At 37.3% G+C, this 23,169-nt stretch overlaps 1 protein-coding gene across 8 annotated transcripts in view; it reads left to right on the top strand.

The window, feature by feature from the left end:
• The window catches only part of LOC109073638 (plakophilin-4-like), a 128,740-nt gene that overhangs the window by 37,256 nt on the left and 68,315 nt on the right, over positions 1-23,169 (top strand). For 5 of the 8 annotated variants that reach the window (XM_042755118.1, XM_042755117.1, XM_042755121.1 and 2 more), the window contains 4 exons: positions 3,415-3,527; positions 8,963-8,997; positions 12,226-12,440; positions 19,849-20,299. In XM_042755118.1, coding sequence (XP_042611052.1) covers positions 3,415-3,527; positions 8,963-8,997; positions 12,226-12,440; positions 19,849-20,299 — 814 coding nt within the window. The remainder of the gene's footprint in view (positions 1-3,414; positions 3,528-8,962; positions 8,998-12,225; positions 12,441-19,848; positions 20,300-23,169) is intronic. The other 3 variants (XM_042755123.1, XM_042755120.1, XM_042755124.1) reach the window with 1 other exon arrangement.

The raw sequence follows: 23,169 nt of genomic DNA on the forward strand, positions 1-23,169 counted from the left end.
AGGATAGGGCTAGAGTACTTGAGGGTCGCTGTGAACTAACTTATATGGAATCGTATTCTGAACAATAACAATCGTATCTTTCATTAGGAATCACCTAAAAATAACATTAAAAAATTATATAATGACATTCTTGTAATAATATAAAAAACTCCATAATCACGGGAAGAAGCACCGGCGAACATTCAAATAAAACTTTAAATGATAAAACAGCGCGACAGCCCCTCTATGACCACAAACAAAAACCAAACACAAAATAAAACCCAGGCATGGCGCTCCTCTTTTGTATCCTCCCAATCTCCTCCGTGGGACTCGAGACCGGTGAGTGGAGCAAAAAAAAGGCCTTTTATTTCGTCATTTATTTTTTGGAGCTTTCTAGGGTTTTTTTGATCATTGGAGCTAACTGACTCTTGCCGTATCCGGTCGGCCAAACAGCAAATTACAGCGCTGTCTTCTATAAAAACCAAGTCTAAATCGTTCATTGTCATTCTATATAGATCTTTCAGATTTAGTTTGGATTCCTGCTACTATGATGTTGGCCAATGCCGTTCAAAAAATATTTATCAAACGACAGGGTGCCCCCCCCCGCCGATGATCCATGCCCCTCCAGTAGATCTGCTCTGACGCCGCGACTCTGGATTTTTGACATCTTTACTTAGTGGTTGAGCACGCAGGTGTCTGGTTTTGTGACAAAACAAAGGAAATCTGCATGACTTTGCGCTCGCGCATTATTTTTTAATGTGCTTTATATGCGGGTTACAATAACGTCTGCTGCTGCCTTCTGCACCGAGTATACATGTTACAACCTTTTGATAAAGAGCTCTAATGACCAATGCATGGCAAAAAAAAAAAAAAAGGGGTTTTATTTTATTTTGACATTTTGTTTGACAACTTAGGGGTATTTTTTGACTTCGTATGTTTTCAAATTTGTACTGAATGCATTTATGACTGCATGTCTGTGTGTCAAAATCGTGATTAAAATCGAAATCGCAAAATTGATCAAATAATCGTGATAGTTTTTTTTGTCCATTTCGCACAGCCCTACCTCAAAATCAGAATAGAAAATTGCCTATTACTTATTGATTTGGATGGTTTTGAATGTAAAAACCATCCGAATGTCATAATTGGACCTCAGACAACAGTGTCAAATAACAAAAAAGCCAGTTCATGACCCCCTTAAAAATTAGATTTTGTGGCCTTGGAGCAGGAGGGGTTTGACGCGGACACTCTTTGGCTGATTGAGCTGCATTCTGGATCATCTGCAGAGGCTTATTTGGGCTAGTTTAGTTTTTCCTAATGTTGTAAAACATAAACCTACATGACCGGGACGAGCTTAGTTGGTCATCACCTTGCTGTCCTTGTTGGCATGACATGGCATTGCAGGTGTACGTCTGAATTTCATTCATACACCACACATTCATACCATATAGAATGTACTTTTCTAACAGTCATGAAGTATGTACTCGCTTGTTTGAACGATCAAATGTTGTACCTACTTAGTGTGTGATTTTTAGATGCAGCCAATGTGTCAGATCAGAGATAGATGCTGTATAGAGATTACAAGTGCCCAAACCTTGCAGTTTGTTGACAGGTCTTTGTTTTCCTTCTTTTGAGAAGTGATCTGAGTATTCATGGCTTGATACAGATGGAAAATTGAGAGGCTTATGCTGCAGTTCTGTGGATGGTTTGCCCTCCAGGTCTCCATGCTAGTCACGTAACTGAAAGCTCTAAATAGGTGACAGTATGTATCCTGCCCAAATGATCCTTGCTGTGATCAATTTTTTTTTTAAGCAGCAGTGAAGCTAGACATTAGCAGCCTTGTCTGAACTAATGTGAACTTGTAAGAGGAATCATCGAAACAATAAAAGACAAGGATCAGACTTCAGCTCTCTGATGTTACCTTTTGAACTACATCTTTTCTTTCATCACAAAACCTTAACTTCAGATACATAAAAAGGAGGTACCTTTTGGGGAATAGTGTGTTTGAATATCCTGAAATATATGCAGTCCACTACCATTTAATTATGTTAGATAGTAAATAAACACATCTTTTGAGGATCAGAGAGGAACTGAAGGGATGATCACTACATAACAAACTGCTAATATTCCAAAGATTAGACTGGCACAAAGATGATATCTCCGATATATTTTCAATAATTTTGTCATGGTAATGCACCAGATGTTCTGTTTTGCCAGTTATTCTTTTTCTGCCTTCAAAGAGACCATAAGACATTGGTGGGATGGTTCCAAATCCCCCCAGTGCAGCCAATCAGCACATGCATGTTCATTCACAATAAACAAAACCCCCATCTGTGAATTACATTTACAGGAATGTTGTAACACAAAACAGACTAACTGGTCATATGCTTAAAACAGATTATTCTAACAGATTCTAGTGCTCATAATAAGCAAATAGTAATCTGTTATCAAAAGCAAACGGACTACGCGACATCATTTTTGTTTATCAGTAAAATGTATTTTCACATTTAACTAATTGTTAACTAATTAGCTAATTTTATTATTATATAAAATTTCTAAATGCAGTTTTGTTAATCTTTCGATTAACTGCCATAAGCAGTGCTCACCTTGCCCTGGCATCAGCTGTTTGGGATTCCCTCCTTCTACTCAGCTCCACCAACATAATTTGGGTTTTCCATTCATACTTATCTTCTAAACACTACTAGGCTGTAGGTTTATCAGATCTCGAGTTGAAGTCACTTCCTCAAGCTCCTCCACTGTGAAAAAAAACATATTAATGGAAAAAATATCTTACAAAAATAATTGTATAAATACAGTGTAGTGTCATAAAATCCCCCCAAAATTCTAAATGATAATCAAAAAATATTATTGAACAAAAATGTATGAGATTAGCAGATGAGATTCAGCCCTGAGTTGACGTTCTTCATGCTTGCTGGCTAGGCTAATCAGCCAGTTGACAATGTGATGTTTATTGTAAATTCAGTGTCTGTATTCATACCTTTCAGAAACCGCTTGTGGTGCAAATATGGTAAATACTGGACATCTGCTACAGTCAAAGGCCCACTGAAATGCAGGGTCTGACAGGGTTTGAGTTGAGTGGATCAGGTCTGCTAATTTCCTTTTCGGGGACTGTGGGAGTGTAAAGCTCTGATTGGCCTCTAGAGTGCTGCTCTCTCTGTGTGTTGAGAATTTATAGTTGTCACCTTTTAGAGCAGTGCATTACCTCCTCAGTGCTGCAGGACAGAACTTACAGTTACACTAGGGTGCGTGTACATGACGTCATTTCTTTTAGTTTTTGTTGAGGGCATTTTAAAGCATTTTTTAGGTTGCACTATGGTAGATGCAGTGCGTGTGTTTACTGCTGCCTTTCATTTGGAGTCTCAATCATGATGCTGTTCTTCATCAGAGACAGAGACTGAGTGTGTGTATTGTGTTTAGGAGCTGCAGTTTGAGCGTTTGACTCGGGAATTGGAGGTGGAGCGACAGATTGTGGCCAATCAGCTGGAACGATGCCGACTGAGTTCAGAATCCCCAGGAGCTGCTAGTGGCGGGTACACACACACACACACACACACACACACACACACATACAAACACACAACACAACTACGGCATTACCCCGCTGACCACTGATAGTTTGCTTTTACATAACTTTAGAAGAACAACAGAGTAGAAATTACAAAATGTAGCCGCAGCAATTTCCATATTCCAAAGGGCCAACTTTCCACCAAAACATAATTATCATGCCAAAAGAAGAGCAACTTAAAAGTCTTTAATACACTTTTTATATAATAAAATAAAATAATCATTATGTGATTCCAGAGGATTCAAGAAATGTGTTGTTCAACAAAAACAGTTATAGATTTAACAAATTTTTTAAAACTTCTTTTAAATAAGGTATCACTAACCGCTAAAGTAAAACAAAATTAATATGTAATGTATAATATATGTATGATAAAATATGTATAATATAATGAAGCTACAGCCCTAAAAATGAGCTTTGCCACCTGAAAGCAGAGTATGTGAGCGGAGGTAGAATTACAGTTACATTTTTTTTAAATAGCATTCATTAAATAAATCAAGGAAACAAATATTTGCCTTGCCGTTATATTATTAATACTTTGTTGTAAGAGAACTACTGGTAACTTTCTAAGAATGATTGACACAAACTTGTTCATCTGTACAACTATCTCAGTATTATAAGCTATCTGCAACAACAATTTTAAGTAAATGCAATTTAAAGCCCTTAAAAAAAACTCACTTTGAAAAGACATAAATATTTACAAAAATAACTGTGACTGCACACATAATATGCATGAAGTAGTAATGCGACTGTTGCAACACTCTTGTCATTGTAATTGAATAATCAAGTGCTTAAGTTGAATGAGTAATATTTTTGCAAACAGTATGTTGTCAATACCTGCAGAGAGCTATGAATCGCATGTTTACAAAACACATAACGTGATGCACTGCATTACACTCTTGGAGTGACACGTAAATGGATTTTCCCATGTAAATTGTTTTTCATATTATACTGGGAATTTTTTGTTTTCTCACAATAATTGCAGTTAACACATTTTCAGACACTGTTTATGTTAAACATATTGGGCCCTATCATACACCCGGTGCATTTTCCCGTCCAGCGCCACGTCGATTAATTAGCAAATGCATTTGCACCCATTTGTGTGCCCATGGGTGTGCTGGTCTAAAAAAGAGGTGTGTTCAGGCGCATTACTGGTGCATTGCTATTTTAAGGAGATGAAAACAGACTGCGCCATAGACCAACTCAAACCTGGTCTAAAGTTTGGCGCAATGTTTTTTCTTTGTTATTTAAAGAGCGTGTTAGTATAGGCGGGTCCACAACGCGTGTACACGCTGCTTATTAAACACAGGGACGCACAGCAGCACACAAACAAATATTAAAAATGAAAGGATTGCAATGCATAAACATTTTTTGTAGGCTAATTAAATATAAAAATGCCTACATGTCATAATGGATAGTCATGTATCAGAATTAGGCTATCTATTTGCTCGCACACGAGCAGCTCCATTTCATCTTGGAGACGTGTTCTGTCTTTGCGCTTGGCAAATTCCGCCGTGTAAATAGCAAATCCATCATGGCACGAGTGCAGCTGGCTCATAAAGGGAATGGAGGATGAGACTCTGATTGGTTTATTGCACGTTACGCCCAAAAAACACCCATTACTCATTAAGAGAATAGGGACAGCCCGTTTAGACCATGTGCCCGGGCGTGCCAACCATTTTTCCGTCGTTAAAATAGCAAAAGTGGATTTGGACACGCCCTGAGTGCACCTGTGCCATGCGCTTTACACTTGGCGTTTAGATCGTTAAAATAGGGCCCATTATGTAATCTGTAAGCCTAGGCATATTTAAAGATTGATTCCAGACCATTGTGAAGCTGAAGTGGCCAAGAACAGTCTGATTTGGCCCAGTTACTGTGTTGAGCTACAGTATGTTGTTCCATGTGCCACCTGGTGGATGTTGCGTGAAGCACAACAAATGTATCTACCTGTATTTTTTTTTCTTTTTTTCTTTTTTTGGCCAGATTTTTTTGTCAGAGCCAGACATCAGATTTTGGGCAGTCAGAGTTTCACTGAAAATTGTGTAGTTTGTCATTGTTAAAACTGCTAAAATAAATAAATAAACTTCTCTCAAAAGCTGAAACATAGTAATATAGCCACTCTTTCAGCATTGCCAGATTATCATGTTTTCCTATTAAAACATAAGCAGTTGTACAGTGGCATGCGAAAGTTCGGGAACCCCACGCAGAGTCTGTGAAAATGTGAATAATTTTAACAAAATAATAGAGATCATACAACATGCATGTTATTTTTAATTTAGTTCTGTCCTAAGATATTTTACATAAAAGATGTTTACATTTAGTCCACAAGAAAAAAAAAATAGCTAAAAAAAAATACCAACCCCATTCAAAAGTTTGTGAACCCTTGGTTCTGAAAGGGACTAGTTCACCCAAAAATGAAAATTTTATGTTTATCTGCTTACCCCCAGGGCATCCAAGATGTAGGTGACTTTGTTTATGTAGTAGAACACAAATTATGATTTTTAGCTTCTCTCATACAATGCTTGGCAATGGTAACAGAATCTATGAGAGAGAAAAAACATGCACAGAAAAATCCAAATTAAACCCTGCAGCTCATGACGATGCATTGATGAGTAAAGACACAAAGCGATCGGTCTGTGCAAGAAACTGAAACAGTATTTATATAGTTTTTTTTTTACCTCTGATTCACGCAATGTCCAAACTGTTAGAACTCTTGTGAACGCGCTTCACAGCAGCCTGCATCATCTTCTTCTTGTTGCTTTGTGGCGGATCGCAGATTTATAAGTGCATTACCGCCACCTATCTCTCAAATGGCCCATTAACACTCGATCTACAATCTCAATCAGGAGTGTCAATGCTAATGCACTTATAAGTCTGCGATACGCCATAAAGCAACAAGAAGAAGATGATGCAGGCTGCTGTGAAGCGCGTTCTCAAGAGTTCTAACAGTTCAGACATTTTTTTTTATGGTTGTTCATGAGTCCCTTGTTTGTTCTGAACAGTAGAGCACTGTTCTTCAGAAAAATCCTCCAGCTCCTGCGCATTCTTCAGTTTTCCAGCATCTTTTGCAGATCTGAACCCTTTCCAACAGTGACTGTATGAGTTTTCTTTTCACACCGAGTACAATTGAGGGACTCGAACACAACTATTAAAAAAGGTTCAAACATTAACTGATGCTCCAGAAGGAAACACAATGCATTAAGAAAACTTTTGAACAGGAGAAGATGTCCAGATCGTTCTTATTTTGTTGAAGGATTTTTTTTTTTTTTTTTTCATTTATTGCTGCCCTTCAGAAGCAACAGAAGATACTTGCATGTTTCCCGGAAAACAAATTAAGTACAATTTACCTTGATCTTCAAATTCCAAAAGTTTTAACCCCACGGCTCTTAATGCATCGTGTTTCCTTCTGATTGGGGGATCACATGTCTTGATATCAGGCATATTTGCTTGTGTGCTGGAATGAACCTTGTTGTAGCCCATATTATTTATATTCTGGTCAGTAATTTCAGAAATCTTGACTTCAGTTCCATTTTAAATGTTGTTTTTGAATTTAAATTATGTGTGGTCCAACAGGCTGTGCATATGCTGCAGAATCATTAAAACTGTTTAGATATTAAAGGGAGGGTCATATGATGCGATTTCAATTTTTCCTTTCTCGTTGGAGTGTTACAAGCTGTTGGTGCATGAAGAAGATCTGAAAAGTTGCAAAGACTAAAGTCTCAAATCCAAAGAGATATTCTTTATCAAAGTTAAGACTCTGCCACGCCCCCTAAAACGGCTCATTCAAACATGCCCCCACAACTCTACGTCACTTTGTGGAAATATTTGCTTATTGCCGCCCAAATATTCACGCAAAGAAAGAAGGTGTGGTTTCAGTAACCCCAGTTAGTGTTGAAGCAGTCATGTCAGTGAGATGCTGTGTGTATCTAGGAGAAAGCAAAACCACTTTATTTGGAATTCCGAAAGTAGATGCATTTAGGAATCTTTAAGATTACTTACAACAGAACAGCAACGCATTTTATGTACGACCGTATCGTGAACCTAGAAGAGGAGGTCATTCTGACTTTGCTACAACAATCTGGTGCTTCTGAATCAGCTACTGTAAGTATGTTTTGTTATTAGTTTAAGTATTTGCTAATGAATGTTCAAATGCGAGTTTTGCCAATAGTATCTGCGCGTCGTGTGTGTGTGTGTGTGTGTGTGTGAGAGAGAGGAGACAGTCACACAGTGGAGTCAGCTGTCTTAACCGTCCGTGGCTTGTGTACTGCAAACACATACAAGCTTCATCACTGTGTCTGTCATGCAATTCTGTTCCCCTTTCAAGCTTGAACTGATGGTAAAACTAAGAACATTATTAACTGTCTTTACATTTATTTTGAAAGATGAAGCTCGCGATTATGAAAAGGGGCATTACATTTCCGACGAGTGCTTGCGGTGATCGGCCAATCACAATGCACTGGTTCAGTTGGCCAATCAGAGGTGACCGCTGTTGTCGGAAGGAGGGACTTTGTAGAAAATGATGCGTTTGAGAGAGGCGGGGCATAGAGGACCTACAATAATGTACAGTGTTTGAAAAATAATGTGTTTTTTGAACATTAAAGAATGTCAACATATTCTGTTACACCAAATACACAAAATAATGATCTTTAAAAAAGCATCATAAGACCCCTTTAATATCAGCAAGGAGTATGTGACGGTATCAATATATGGCACACAGCCCTATGAGCAGTAACTGTCCCTGTGTGAGGGGATTTTTACTTTTGACAAGCAGAAATCTTGCACTTTTCTATTCCATTTTAAATGCTGATTTTGTATTCAAATTAGGTGTGGTCCACTAGTCTGTGCACTGATGCAGACACTGCTGTGCAGGTACTCGTTACGGCAAGGAGTATGTGACTATATATACATTGAATATAGGCCTAGAGCGGACATAACCATCCCTAACTGTGGGGTGTTTATACTTTTGAACAGCATTGCTCCCTGTGCTTTGGTGGATTTACACACACTGTATATATCTCGGGGTGGAGTGATGATGCGAAACACACTCAAAATTGAGCAGGTGAAGTGTCATTTAATTCTCCACAGTATGCTGGTTTAGATGTACTGCTCAGTTATTGATAATATGTTTAATTTAGTTGGGTTTTTTTTTACTCGTCCTCATTTACTCATCCTCATGTTACACTTAATTTGTATGACTTTCTACCATCTAAACATGGAAAATAACTTTAATATTGTTTTCAAAACTTTCATATGACAAAGTCGACATGAAAGCTTTGACTGACACACAGACACACATTTTGTTATTCTCCCCCAGCGTGGCTCTCAAATCACATTCCACAGCTTTGGCAGTGATTTTCTGTGACAAACATAAATAAACTTATTTTCTTTTTGTTCCTTTTTTAGCTCCTCTGAGATGTCTCTTCCCTGGAGATCTGCAGGTATGCAATCACTGAGTGAATGAATAAACCCGGTTTTAACCAAGGGGGATCCCTAATGTGATTTAATCTTGAATTAATTGATGACAACTTTTATATCACAGTAAAGAGCAGATCAGTACAGTTCTATTTATACAGCAGGCTTTGCCAAAAATATGGTTGAGAGTCCTAAAACCCCCCACAAATGATTAACCTGGATTGCCTTCAACCCTAAAAACCAAAACATACTGGAATTGCACAAAGTGTAATTTGTCATTTTATTCAAAACAGCAAATTAAGACATTCTCTGTCTTCAAACATGGCAGATTTTAGTTTTAAGCAAATTCCCAAATAATTCTTTGTAGGTTGATTTGTGACTGTATGTAATTGACAGTCTGTAGTGCCCAGGGGCGTAGATTACCACTTTTAATATCACAGAAATTCGTCCCCCGCACTTTTTCAGTCAAGTGTTTTTGCATAGAGGTTTTCAAGAGCTGGTGTGAATAGATATAGATTTTGAACTCAAAGAGACAGAATAGTCTACACATGACCTGATATTCTATTTGGACCCAGAAGGTGAGATTAACGTCACGGAGAGCTAAACACTCATGCAGTATGTGTTTCATTCATACTCGAAGCCGGGGGGCGCTCTCGCGCAGAAAGTCATACCAGGAAATTCCTAATATGGACAAAAGCATCCAGCTATGCTGTATGAAAACAGTTGTTTTCACAGAAAAACAGAAACTTTTGGAAACACGAAGACATTAAACATATGATTGCGACAATATATGGTTTTTCAAGTCATCTCCAGCAGGTGATAAATAAAATATATGAACAATGCAGTTCTAATTGACATAGCATTTCTTACAGTATAGAAACTATTATGCCTTATTATGTGATAAAAAAGTGTTTGTAGTATATAAACAAATCATTATTATGTGTTATTGTCCAGCATATATAGATTTCTTAGCCAATTAAAAGCTAGTAATTAGAGAATAATTAAAGTTGCCTATAGTATCCACTCCCAGTCAAAAGTTTTTGAACAGTAAGCTTGTTAATGTTTTTAAAGAAGTCTCTTCTGTTCACCAAGCCTGCAATTATTTGATCCAAAGTACAGCAAAACAGTAAAATTTTGAAATATTTTTACTAGCCTATTTAAAATAACTGTTTTCTATTTGAATATATTTCAGAATGTAATTTACTGAGATTTCAAAGCTGAATTTTTAGCATCATTACTCCAGTCACACGATCCTTCAGAAATAATTCTGATATTCTGATTTGCTGCTCAAAAAATCACTTATTATGATAATGTTGAAAACAGCTGAGTATAATTTTTTTCAGGTTTCTTTGATAAATAGAAAGTTCAGAAGAACAGCATTTATAGAAATAGAAATCTTTTGTAAAATGATGACTTTATCATCACTATTGATCAATTTAAAGAATCATTGCTAAATAAAAGTATTCATTTTTATAATTTATTTTCCAAAAAATAAAAATTATACTGACTCTAAGCTTTTGAATGATATAGTGTATAATGTTGCAAAAGCTTTTTATTTTACATAAATGCTGATCTTTGGATCCTTCTATTCATCAAAGAATACTGAAAAAAATGTATTAAATGTAAAAATGTTTTAAATATTGATAATCAGCAAATCAGCATATTAGAATGATTTCTGAAGGATATTACACTGAAGACAGGAGTAATGATGCTGAAAATTCACCTTTGATCACAGGAATAAATTATTATTTTAAATAGTAAAAATATTTCACAATTTTACTGTTTTGCTGTACTTTGGATCAAATAAATGCAGGCTTGGTGAGCAGAAGAGAGTTCTTTAAAAACATTAAAAAAATCTTACTGTTTAAAACTGTTGACTGGTAGGCTATATGGATTACAGAAATGTTATGTTGTAATGTTTTATGTGTGTGTGTGAAATATGTGTAATTTCTGTCCCCCTCACTTCTGAAAAGATGGCTATGCCCCTGGTAGTGCCATGACTTTGTAATAATGCATGCTGTACATAGCTTAGCCTTTCACTGCTAAATTTTAGACCCTCTTCATGTACAAAGCATTGTCACTTCACAACAAACTCTGTGTGAAGTGAAGCAGTCCAGTGAATGGTTTTATTTCACCTCTAGAGGACGAAGTTACACTGCTGAACCAAATATTTGCAACTGTAAGTAGAACAGTACCAGTGCATGGTGTATCATAGAGGAATCCAAAACTGTCCCCGACTATCACAGCTGATTTTAAATGATAGTCCCACAAAGCATTGGTGGCAGTTAAACATTAAAAAAGATACAACGGATTGACTTCTAATTGAAAATGATTGATTTTTCAATCAAATCATGCATTAATTTTTTTTTTTTTTCTCTGCACTTTGGATTAACTGTTCACTAGGAATGTGCACTAACAAGCAAATAGTGTCAATTTTGATTTTATGCAGACTTGAAAGTAAAAATTTTTTTTTTTTTTTGGCTTTTTATTTTGATATTCGTCCCAGTTTATCTGATGATTTAAGCTAACATTTTCCATATGCTGAAGTAGACATGAATAGGTTGATAATAGAAGATGCTGGTGACCAGTTTTGTACTGTGACCCAAGGCCAACACAGTATTTGTAACAAAGTAGCCTGCTACAAGTAGACAGCATATTAACAGTGTATTGAATGCTTTGACCATTACTCTGTCTGTCTGTCTGTCTGTCTGTCTGTCTGGATGGCTTCCTTCCTGCCTTCTTTCCTGACATCAACATGAATACCACCCTGAGCACTAGTGGCAAATTTTTGCCCTTGTAACTTGAATTTCGATATTCCAAAAAAAAAGTTACATTCACCACACAGATTAAATGCATGAGAAGCCAAAATACGAGCTGCTTTCCAAAGTCAGTTCAAGTAGCTTTATTAGTAGCTGTGTGAATGTCATTATATAGCAGACACATGCAAATTAAATGTCATTATATAGCAGACACATGCGAATTAAATGTCATTATATAGCAGACACATGCAAATTAAATGTCATCAATACCAGTTTACCTCCACAAGTTAGGACAGATTTGCTTTCACACTTTGCTGCGAAACTGTTCACTTGAACTAAAACCCAAACCACCTGTTCAAGCTAAATTTTACAGAATAAAGCATGGAAATCAAACTGGTGTGGGTCCACACAAAACCTCTAGTGTAAAGGCACCCTAAAAGTAATATTTCTGAATTTTATTATGAGGTGTCTAACCTGCACTTCTGTCTCTCTCAGGGTCTGTGGGGAACTCTCACAGTTCTGCCCAGATGAACTCTTACTCTGATAGTGGCTATCAGGATGCTGTCAGCTACTACAGCTGTCAGCCACAGGGCGAGTGTCAGCAGAGATTGCAAAACTCATTACCTGCTTCAGGAGGAAGCTCCACACTGCAGAGGGGCTCCAGGGCAGAGGGCCAGGCTGCAGGACACCAACGAACACCTGAGCTTCAGGTAGATCTTACATCCCTCACTTCTTAATAGCTTAATCTCTTGAAAAACATGTGTGGGTCATGTTTCACCTCAAAATCAAAAGTACAAAATGAAAATGATGCCCGTCTCCTGAAGCAGTTATTATTATTATTGTTATTTAAAATATTCTTTAATTTTTTCATGACAGTTATGCACATCTACCCCTTCATCCTAACTTCTCACTATCATGATGTGTCTCAGTTTTTTGTGTGTGTATAAATCGTATTCTCAGTTGTAATACTTGATTAGATTTTTCAGTACTGTAGTATTGTATTATATAAAAAAAACAGACATTACCATGATGTATAAATACTTCAAATATTGCATTCATTATGTTTTGCGTTAATGCGATGAGGTTTTTGGGGACAGATGTGCTTGATTTGACATTTAAAAAAAAAAAAAAAAAAATAATATATATATTATATATAGTATATATATATATATATATATATATATATATATATATATATATATATATATATATATTTATGTATATATATATTTATGTATATATATATATATATAGAGAGAGAGGGGGGAGAGAGAGAGAGAGAGAGAGAGAGAGAATTTTTGCTTTGTTTTGTTTTTTGTTTTAATGGGCTGAGATATGACTTGGTCATGTTTAAATTAAAGTCAAAATAAATAAATATATATATACATTTATGTATGTATGTATGTATGTATGTATGTATGTATGTATATATATTAGGGATGTCAACGATTAATCGATGATCGATTAATTGTCGATAAGAGATGCAGTCGATTAAGGCTGTCGATGGTCGGTTAACCGATTTAATGTTGGGCTGCGGGCGGCTCATGTGCAGAACACACGTGCGAGCGGCTGTGAGTGACGGTGACGGTATATAAAAGCATCATCAATCATTCACAATGTACAAATTAAGCTTTTAATGTGATTTAAACTTTAAAGTACATTAAAATAGAAACAACATAAAAGTTCTTCAACATAAAAAGCAATAGAAATGTAGTAACTAATCATTTCATCAGATAACTATTTCATATCGTGCGCTTTGCAGAGCTGCGGGACACAGTGACAGGTAGTCTATATCACCTATTCTTAACCATGGGGCCGCGGCCCACGCTTGGGCCGCGAGCGCCACCTGGAGGGCCGCAAAAAACTTTACGTTTTTCACCTGTGGGCCGCGAGGGCTGCGGGATCAAACAAGTTATCAATTGAAGACACCAGAATGACCACTGTTATCCATGAGACAGTTACAATACACGATCCCACCACTAGTGGCAGTAATGCCTCAGTTAATTGTTTAACAATCGCTAATAAGCAGAAGAAGACACTCAGTCAACCGTAGCCTGTAGCAAAGTTTATGGAGAAATTTTTTAAAGCGGAAAAAAAGGGGAGACCAAAGTTGCGCCAGCCCCGCCCCAAAAGTCAAGATTTTGCCGCAAATACAATCCTGACTTCATTAAGTACGGATTTGTGAATGGAGGTGACGAGGCAGAGCCGAGAGCCCAGTGTGTGGAGTGTGGGCTAATGTTATCCAACGAAGCACTGAAGCCTTCAAAACTAAAGCGGCATCTAGAAACCAAACATCCATCGCTTGTGGGAAAGTCGGTGGAATTTTTCAAGAGAAAAGAAAATGGGCTTCAGATGCAGAAAAGGTCTGTTGTGTCACTGACTGGAAATTCTAAATGCGCTTTGAAAGCCAGCTACCTCGTAGCCAGACGAGTGGCACAGACTAAGAAAGCATTCACGATAGCGGAGGAGTTGGTTTTACCTGCCGCTGTAGATATGTGCCGTGAGATGATCGGAGAGGCTGCTGCAAAAAAAGCTGCTAACCATCCCACTCTCAAACGACACTGTTAGTCACCGTATCGCGGACATGGCCACAGACATACAGCATCAGTTGCTAGAAAGAATAAAAAGCAGCCCATTTTTCTCGTTGCAACTAGACGAGTCTACTGACGTCACAAATGCTGCACTGCTCCTGGTTTTTGTTCGCTATCGCTGGGACAGTAGTTTGCACGAAGACATACTGTTTTGTGGAGAGCTACCCACACGGACTACGGCTCAGGAATGTTTCCGCTGCATGGATAACTACTTCAAAGATAACGGCCTAGACTGGCAGAACTGTGTTGGGGTGTGCAGCGATGGTGCAGCGTCAATGACAGGCAGACATCACGGTGTCGTCAGGCAGATACTTGATCGTGCCCCAGAAGCTAAATGGACCCACTGTTTTCTTCACCGTGAAAGCCTTGCGGCAAAAAAAATATGTCACCAGAGTTACATGAGGTGATGGATGTAAGTGTGAAAACCATAAACTTCATTAAAAATAATGCTGTGAACTCCAGATTTTTTGCCAAACTTTGTGAAGGCTTGGAAGCAGATCATGTCCAGCTGCTCTATCACAGTGAGGTGAGATGGCTCTCAAGAGGGCTGGTCCTCAAGCGTTTGTTTGAACTGAGGAATGAGGTCCTATCTTTTCTCACTGAGAGAAAATTCTCCTTTTGCACATTATTATGCCAATGCACAGTTCACAGCTAAACTTGCCTACCTCTGTGACATTTTTTCACTGCTGAACCAGCTGAATATCTCACTTCAAGGGAGAAATAGCAACATATTTTTTGTTGCAGATAAAGTTCAAGCTTTTAAGAGGAAAGTTGCTTTGTGGATTAAGAGGGCTCAGGAAAAAAGGATGGACATGTTCCAGCTTTCCCCTTTTGTCTGACATTTTGGAAAACTCCCCCCAGGTGAAGATTAGTGACTTAGTCTCACAGCACCTCTCACAACTGGCAGTGAAATTTGATGACTACTTTCCTGAGGATCCCAGAGAGGGGACACATGTGGATTGTGGACCCATTTTCTGTGGATCCCACTAAAAATGATGTTGCTTTGCCCTCACATCTGGAATCCCAGCTTCTGGAAAGTAGCCACCTGACAGTACTTTAAAGTTGCAATGGGGCAAACTGGATCTGGGGCTCCTTCTGGATTGCTGTCTCAAAAGAGTACCCATGTCTAGCACTGAGGGCTGTGAAAACTACTCCTCGCATTCACAACTACATACCTGTGTGAATCAGGATTCTCCATTGTGGCCACAACTAAGACCAAGGCCCGAAACAGACTCAAAGCAACACTGGAGGCAACTCTGAGAGTGAGCCTTTCCCCCATTCCACCCAGGCTGGATCTGATAATGTCTGTGAAGCAGGCCCAAGTCTCTCATTAAGAGGGAAACATATATAGGCAGTTGTAGCTTGTTCAAATTGGAATGTTGTGACTGTTATTGTTCATTTATAACAGATATGAAGAGCAACTTCAGGTTCTCCCATGCAAAAATGTAGACTGCTGAAACAATTATCAAATTATTTTGCAGATTATAAAGCTTTATAAAGCACTTTATTTCAATTTTCATTTACAACTTATTTAATTTGAAAAATATTATTTTGAATTTTTTTATTTTAGCAACACATTTTATTGTTTCTATTTTATTTATTTTTATTTATATACATTTTTTATTTTTTGTAAGTAAAATTTGTCAAATTTTGTCCTGATAACCCCAAAAAGAACTTAAGTTACACTTTCAGTTTTGATCATACAGATAAGAGCAATACATCAATTGAATCTGTAAAGGGTCTACTTTTTTTGTATACAGACATAATAACAACAAAACTTTGTGCACTTATAAAATAAAGATAACAAACAAAGAGAGCTGTCTGCAGCCTTTGTCTGCGCTGATCTTTATTTACAAACACGTCATTAAAATGAACTGTAACTCAGTAATTACTCAACACAGAGACATGAGAGAGATATCTATAGAAAGCCTGATATGTCTACTTTTAAACTAAACAAGTGCTGCCGAAAACAAATATTCTGTGATAAAGTAATCCATATGAAAACAACGCGATGTCCGTTTTTCACATCTCCCTTCATTATCTTCTAATGCGACCACGCCCCCCGCGCCGAGCACGCTTTTGAGATTCAAATGTTTCACTGAAGCGCGCGGCTTTTGAATACGCCCACACAACAGAAGACAACGCAGCGAGACTGTTCTTCAAGTTTTTGCGATGAGAGGAATATTTGCTTCGCGATGAGAGGAATAAGACATAATTCACCCCAAAAAGATGTGATGTGGTTGAGGATTTGAGATTTGGATTTCCTCAGAAAAAAAGAATGAAGCACTTTATTCAGCAGAGATCATAAACATGAGTAAGTCTCTTTTTATTTATTTATATACTTGTACTAGTTTTCACATAACTATTCAACATTTTAATAGTTAGACTTTTTCCAAAGACTTTTTCCAAACTATAATTCCTGACTAAATGTATAATCAAGTGAAATATTATGAAGTTTCAATAACAATATACACTACTATACCATTCAAAGCTTGATGTAAATTTTAAATTAAATTAAATTTATGCATTTAGCAGACGCTTTTATCCAAAGCGACTTTCAGTGCATTCAGGCTATCAATATCTATCAATATCTGGGATCGAACCCCCAACCTTGCGCTTGTTAATGCAATGCTCTACCACTTGAGCTACAGGAGCACTTAATGTAAATGATATAAATATGTAAATAAATGATGTAAATAATATAAATGTAACAAATAAATGTAACTGTAACAAATGTAACAAACAATGCTGTTCTTTCAATTTATCCCCCCTAAAAAAACTGAAAAAATATTCTCAGCTCTTTTCAACATTAATAATAATAATAATGATAATAATAACAATAAATGATTTTTTTGTAGAAAATTAGATTGTTACAAGGATTTATGAAGGATTGTGTGAATGGAGTAATGATGCTAAAATTTCAGCTTTGAAAGTCAGCTTTGATTGTTCCTAATAAACTGTTTAACTGCACTCACAAGTGAATATTAAATTATGTTGTGGGATAATTAAATATATTCTAAATAAACTACAAATATAAAATTATAAACATTTATTTTGTCCTCACATTCTTTCTTGTAACTCATCCCTCTCAGTGACACAGCTGACTGAATGGCTCATTATGCAGCTCATTATGCAGGCCTTTGTCTTCTCAGGTGTGAATCACAATGATATTCATGATAGTTGAGGCCTACTCGCATATGACTTTTACCAACAAAAAGTGTCTTAGAAAATTTAAATCAATATATTGTTTTCTGTAAGTGAGTAAACAAGATGATTTTCACATCCTTTAGAATGAAAAATTCTAGGCTACAAGCTCCAGTTCTCAAAAGTCCCGGGAACCAATGTTCTGTATGTGTTTTATTACCTTATTCAAGTGATTTAACATTTTTAGTTTTTCACTAACCACGCATAAATTTTTTTTTCTCAAAAACACAATCATGTACATACATGCTGCTCACATATTATTATAGCCCAGTTGTTCTGATTACAGTGAGATTAGACTTTAGCCATTTAGATATTTATAAGAAACTGAAAAAAGCACAAATGTCAGGGCATGACAAAACTTCTCCAGGCCCCAAAAATACCCTTAGACTCCAGAGGGTTAAAAATGACAGCGTGGGAAAACAGCAGTTAAGAAAACATCTGATCAGAACGGTGTGGATGTTTGCACAAGCTCTGTAATCGGCAAGTCATGTCATGTTTATTTATGCAAAAGACTGCTTTAAAGCAAGCAGCATTAATGTATTAAAGGTGACACATCATGAAAATCTGACTTTTCCAGGTTTTAAGTGCTATAATCAGGTCCCCGGAACATCTACCGACCAAGGAAACATGAAATAGGTTAAGCCATTAACTTTGTTTTTGGTAAGCATTTTTCTGCTAGTGTCTGAGAAAACGAGCGTGTCAAATTTCGCTCCCTTGGTGACGTCGCAAAGGGAACTCATTATAATATTACCACCCCTTAATCTGTAAGTTTATACCCACGGCGCTGTTTTTTTGATTTTGCAAGCGACAACAGTGTACCAGTTCTAATGCCATGGCGAAAGTTTGAGGAAAACATGCTAACTGTTTTGTCTTTGGCTGCACATATGATGTACTGTATATTGTTGCTGCCACACAGATCTAAAACCTTCACAGACATAACCGACTGTTTTTGTAACTTGTGTGTTTTTAACGTGAACTTGTGTGTGAATAAGAACATAGTTTAGTACTCACATGCTGTGACAGCCGCTTTCTGTCCGTGTGCTTCGGATGTGTGCTCTCAAAAAACCCTATATCAGAAGTTTAAACTAATATGATAATCAGAACCAAAACACATGTTTTTAGCAGGTCCAAGCTGTAATGATGCAGCTCTATTCTGGAAAAGGGGGCGGGGAGCAGCAGCTCATTTGCATTTAAAGAGACTGGCACAAAAAAACGTGTGTTTCTATTTCCACTCAAAATAGGCATTTCCAAAATGATATAATAAATGATCTGTGGGGTATTTTGAGCTGAAACTTTACAGGTACATTCTGGGGACACCAGAGACTTATGTTACATAATGTAAAAAAGGGCATAATATGTCACCTTTAAACATGAAAAACAATGACAGTTTCGCTTTACTTACAACTTAATTACAACTTGATTTTCTGCCATAAAGCAGATTTATACATATGAATATGTATATATTTTACCAATCTGCAAAAACTGCAAAATAATTGATTAAAGCCTTTTGATTAAAACTTGTAATAATTGTTAGATTAATCAATTATCAAAATAATCTCCAACATCAAAATAATCAAAAACATCTCCCAATAATCAAAAATCTCCCATAGATATAGAAACTTTTCTTTCCTCAGAAAGAAAACAAGTCTGGAGTGCAACACTTTCAGATACAGTAGTGATAAGGCAATTAAGCATTGCTTGAGCGTGAACGTCCAGGCATCGTACGCACCTGTCACGAGTATCTCCTCTCATGATGAGTCTGCTACGTGGATCAACACATTTTCAGAAATCTTTTGTGTCCGCTTCAGAGAAGTAGTAACTTATCTAAAACAGACAGCTGAGAACACGAGATACACTTTCCGATGGGCAAACAGATAAATCGGTTCCTGAAGGAAGAAACGGTGAGAGAGCGTGAGCACACTGAGACATATGTGACAAATTCCTCGGATTTGGTGCAGAGCACCACTGGCCAATGAATTACTGTAATGGTATCAGGGCTTCAGACAGTCGTCACATGGGGTGTTTCTTGGCTTGGCTTGAACAAAAAATGCTAAATTGGCATTTGATTTGAAATAAAAAGTTTCAAGTACACCAACAAAACTTGGTTTTAATTCCAGTCAGCTAAACTAATTTACATTAGACAAGTAACAGGACAGGAAAGTAACTCTGTTTAGTCAGATCAAGTATAAGCAGTTTTTTAGAGTAACTGACAAGTTATATGCACTTTTTTTCTTTTCTGAGAAGATTAATGTTATATTAGCAGATCTTTTTTTTGTGTTGTCTATGTTGAGATACAGTAAAGGATGTTTGCATCCTCTTGTAGGTGCCGGGAATGATGGATGGAGCTAAACCAGATCATGCTATGCGACGAGTTGGTTCAATGCCCACTCGTACTCAGTCGCTGTACAGAAGCAACATCTCGCCGTCTCGAGGGTCCCTTCGGACCATTGGAAGCTCCTATGGGTTGCCTTTCACAAGCATCTCCCTCTCAGGAGTCCCACAGAAGAACTCTCCTGCCGCCCTGTGTAGAATGGGCTCCTCCTGCTCGGGCAATGCTAGCCGTACCACGTCACCCTATTCTGGAGGTGTAGGCTCTGTGAGAGAAGACAAGCAGGCCGGGTCGGGGTCACCAGTCAGGCCAGGGATGACAGCAGTACCACAGCATTATGGGTCAATGATGTCAAGAACGTTTCTGCATGACGTATCTAATCCATACATTACACACAGCTATGAGATCTACGAGCAGATAGACCCACGACCAGACAGCTTATCAGGTAAGAAAACAGGAAGTGTTTTATTCTCCTATTCTTTTATTACTCCTTTATTCAACCCTCGAGTGTGAACGGTCATAAATTTCCTAGGGAAAAACAAGTACCTATCTTTCCTGGCCATGTGGCTAACACAAAGAAACACCAGGGCCGGTTGTATAAAAGGTTAAGACCAGTCTTAAAAGTTAGTCAATTAATTTTTTCTTTAAGACTGATCAATATTATTTTATTTATTGTTTTTTAATTCAATAACATAAAAGCGTAGATTAGTTGAATCCTAAAATAAGACTGATTACCCTTTGGCTAACTGCTCGTCAAGTCAAGTCTGCTTTATTGTCAATTCTTCCACATGTACATACATACAGAGAATCGAAATTGCGTTACTCTCAGACCCCCAGTGTCAAGTCAAGTCAAGTCATCTTTATTTATATAGCGCTTTAAACAAAAAAGATTGCGTCAAAGCAACTGAACAACATTAATTATGAAAACAGTGTCAATAATGCAAAATGACAGTTAAAGGCAGTTCATCATTGAATTCAGTGATGTCATCATGCAGCTCAATTCAGTTTAAATAGTATCTGTGCAATAATTTGCAATCAAGTCAACGATATCGCTGTAAATGAAGAGTCCCCAACTAAGCATGCCAGAGGCGACACTGGCAAGGAACCAAAACTCCATCAGTGACAGAATGGAGAAAAAAAAACCTTGGGAGAAACCAGGCTCAGTTGGGGGGCCACTTCTCCTCTGACCAGACGAAACCAGCAGTTCAATTCCAGGCTGCAACAAAGTCAGATTGTGCAGAAGAATCATCTGTTTCCTGTGGTCTGTCCCGGTGCATACAGATAACACTAACAGTAGAGCCTAAAAATCTAGATCAATATAAAATATAAGATATAACTATACAATAAGGGTATGTAAAAAAGACATATAATAAAAAATAAAAATAAAGTTAAATAAAGCAGCGTAAGGCACATGGCAGATAGAGTGCAAACCAGTGAACAAACAGTGCAGATAAAAAAAAAATTTGTGCATAAAACAAAAAGCTTATTCAGTCAGATTAAAGTGACAAAAGGGCTCAAGAGCAGTTATTTTATTTAAACTGACTGATGAGGTGGTAGAATGACGTCAGTTCCATGGTGAATGAGGTAGTGAGGTAATGAGGTAGTCAGGCTTGCTGGTCCAACTTGTACTTAAGATACTGACTTAACATAGAGGCTAATTTTATGCAACTGGCCCCAGATCTTAACATTTTAGGAACACAATTTTAAGAGTCCCTGTTTACATATATGCTTATTTTGCTCCTGCTCAGGTTTTTGAAGTTGTGGCTATTGTTAGTGATCATATATTTCTGAGGCGTGGACTTTATCTTCGTGAAGTATCTCACTGATATGATAATGCTGATTGGATTGGGGCTGGTAAAACTTCAGAGTCTTGGCAGGATGTTCTTAGTACATTCAATTCAATTCAATTCAAGTTTATTTGTATAGCGCTTTTTACGATACAAATCATTGCAAAGCAACTTTACAAAAAATTAAGTTTCTACAATATTTAGTAGAAGCTTATCAGTGATGACTGTCAGTTTATGTGCTTACGGCAGAAATGTTCAGAAAAATCAATAAAAGACGTAAACAAACAGACGATTAACACTATTAACAGCAATTATGCAATCAAACTTATAGCAAAATGTGGTAGTTCTGTATGTTGTCTCTGGGTTAGCATCATCTGAGGTCCTCTGAGGGGCTGGCATCATCCCTTCTCAGGTGTTCTGGATCCAGACTGGAGCTTGTGTAAATGTAAACGGGATGTAAATCCTGTGGCAAAACAGAGAAACAAATAGAGACATAATTAGCGTAGCTGCTGTTCCAGCCAAGTCAAATGAATTAGTTTAACCCAAGCTAAAGAATATTAATGCGCATTTGATCAGATATAACTGCAGTCCAAAATTATGAGATGCATTATTTGAATGCTTGGCCAGAGGTGTATTTTTAATCTAGATTTAAACAGAGGAAGTGTGTCTGAACCCCGAACATTATCAGGAAGGCTATTGCGAAAAAGCCAAATGCGAAAAAGCTCTACCTCCTTTAGTGGACTTTGCTATCCTAGGTACTATCAAAATTCCAGCGTTTTGTGACCTTAGGGAGCGTGATGGGTTGTAGCATGGTAGAAGACTAGTTAGGTACGCAGGAGCTAAGCCATTAAGGGCCTTATAAGTAAGTAATAATATTTTGTAACTGATACGGAACTTAATAGGTAGCCAGTGCAGAGACTGTAAAATTGGGGTAATATGATCATATTTTCTTCACCTGGTAAGGACTCTAGCCGCTGCATTTTGGACTACCTGTAGCTTGTTTATTGAGGATGCAGGACAACCACCTAGCAGTGCATTACTATCATATTATCATGAACGCTTGAACTAGCTTTTCTGCATCAGAAACAGGTAACATGTTTCGTAGCTCGGCAATGATTCTAAGATGGAAGAATGCTGTTTTTGTAACATGGGAAATATGATTTTCAAAAGACAAGTTACTGTCTAATATACAGTAACACCCAGATTTTTGACAGTAGAGGAAGTAACAGTACATCCGTCTAATTGAAAATTGTAATCTACGAGATTCTGTGTAATGTTTTTTGGTCCAATAAGTAATATCTCTGTCTTATATGAATTTAATAGGAGAAAATTATTGGTCATCCAATCTTTTACATTTTTAAACACACTCTGTTAGCTTGAAGTTTCACCTGGTCTTGTTGAGATATATAGTTGAGTATCATCAGCATAACAGTGGAAACTAATCCCGTATTTTCTAATGATATTACCAAGGACCTAGGACAGATCCTTGTGGCACTCCATATTTTACTGGTGATAAATGAGATGACTC

Source organism: Cyprinus carpio, unplaced genomic scaffold, assembly GCF_018340385.1.
Source record: "Cyprinus carpio isolate SPL01 unplaced genomic scaffold, ASM1834038v1 S000006643, whole genome shotgun sequence".
Taxonomy (NCBI): domain Eukaryota; kingdom Metazoa; phylum Chordata; class Actinopteri; order Cypriniformes; family Cyprinidae; genus Cyprinus; species Cyprinus carpio.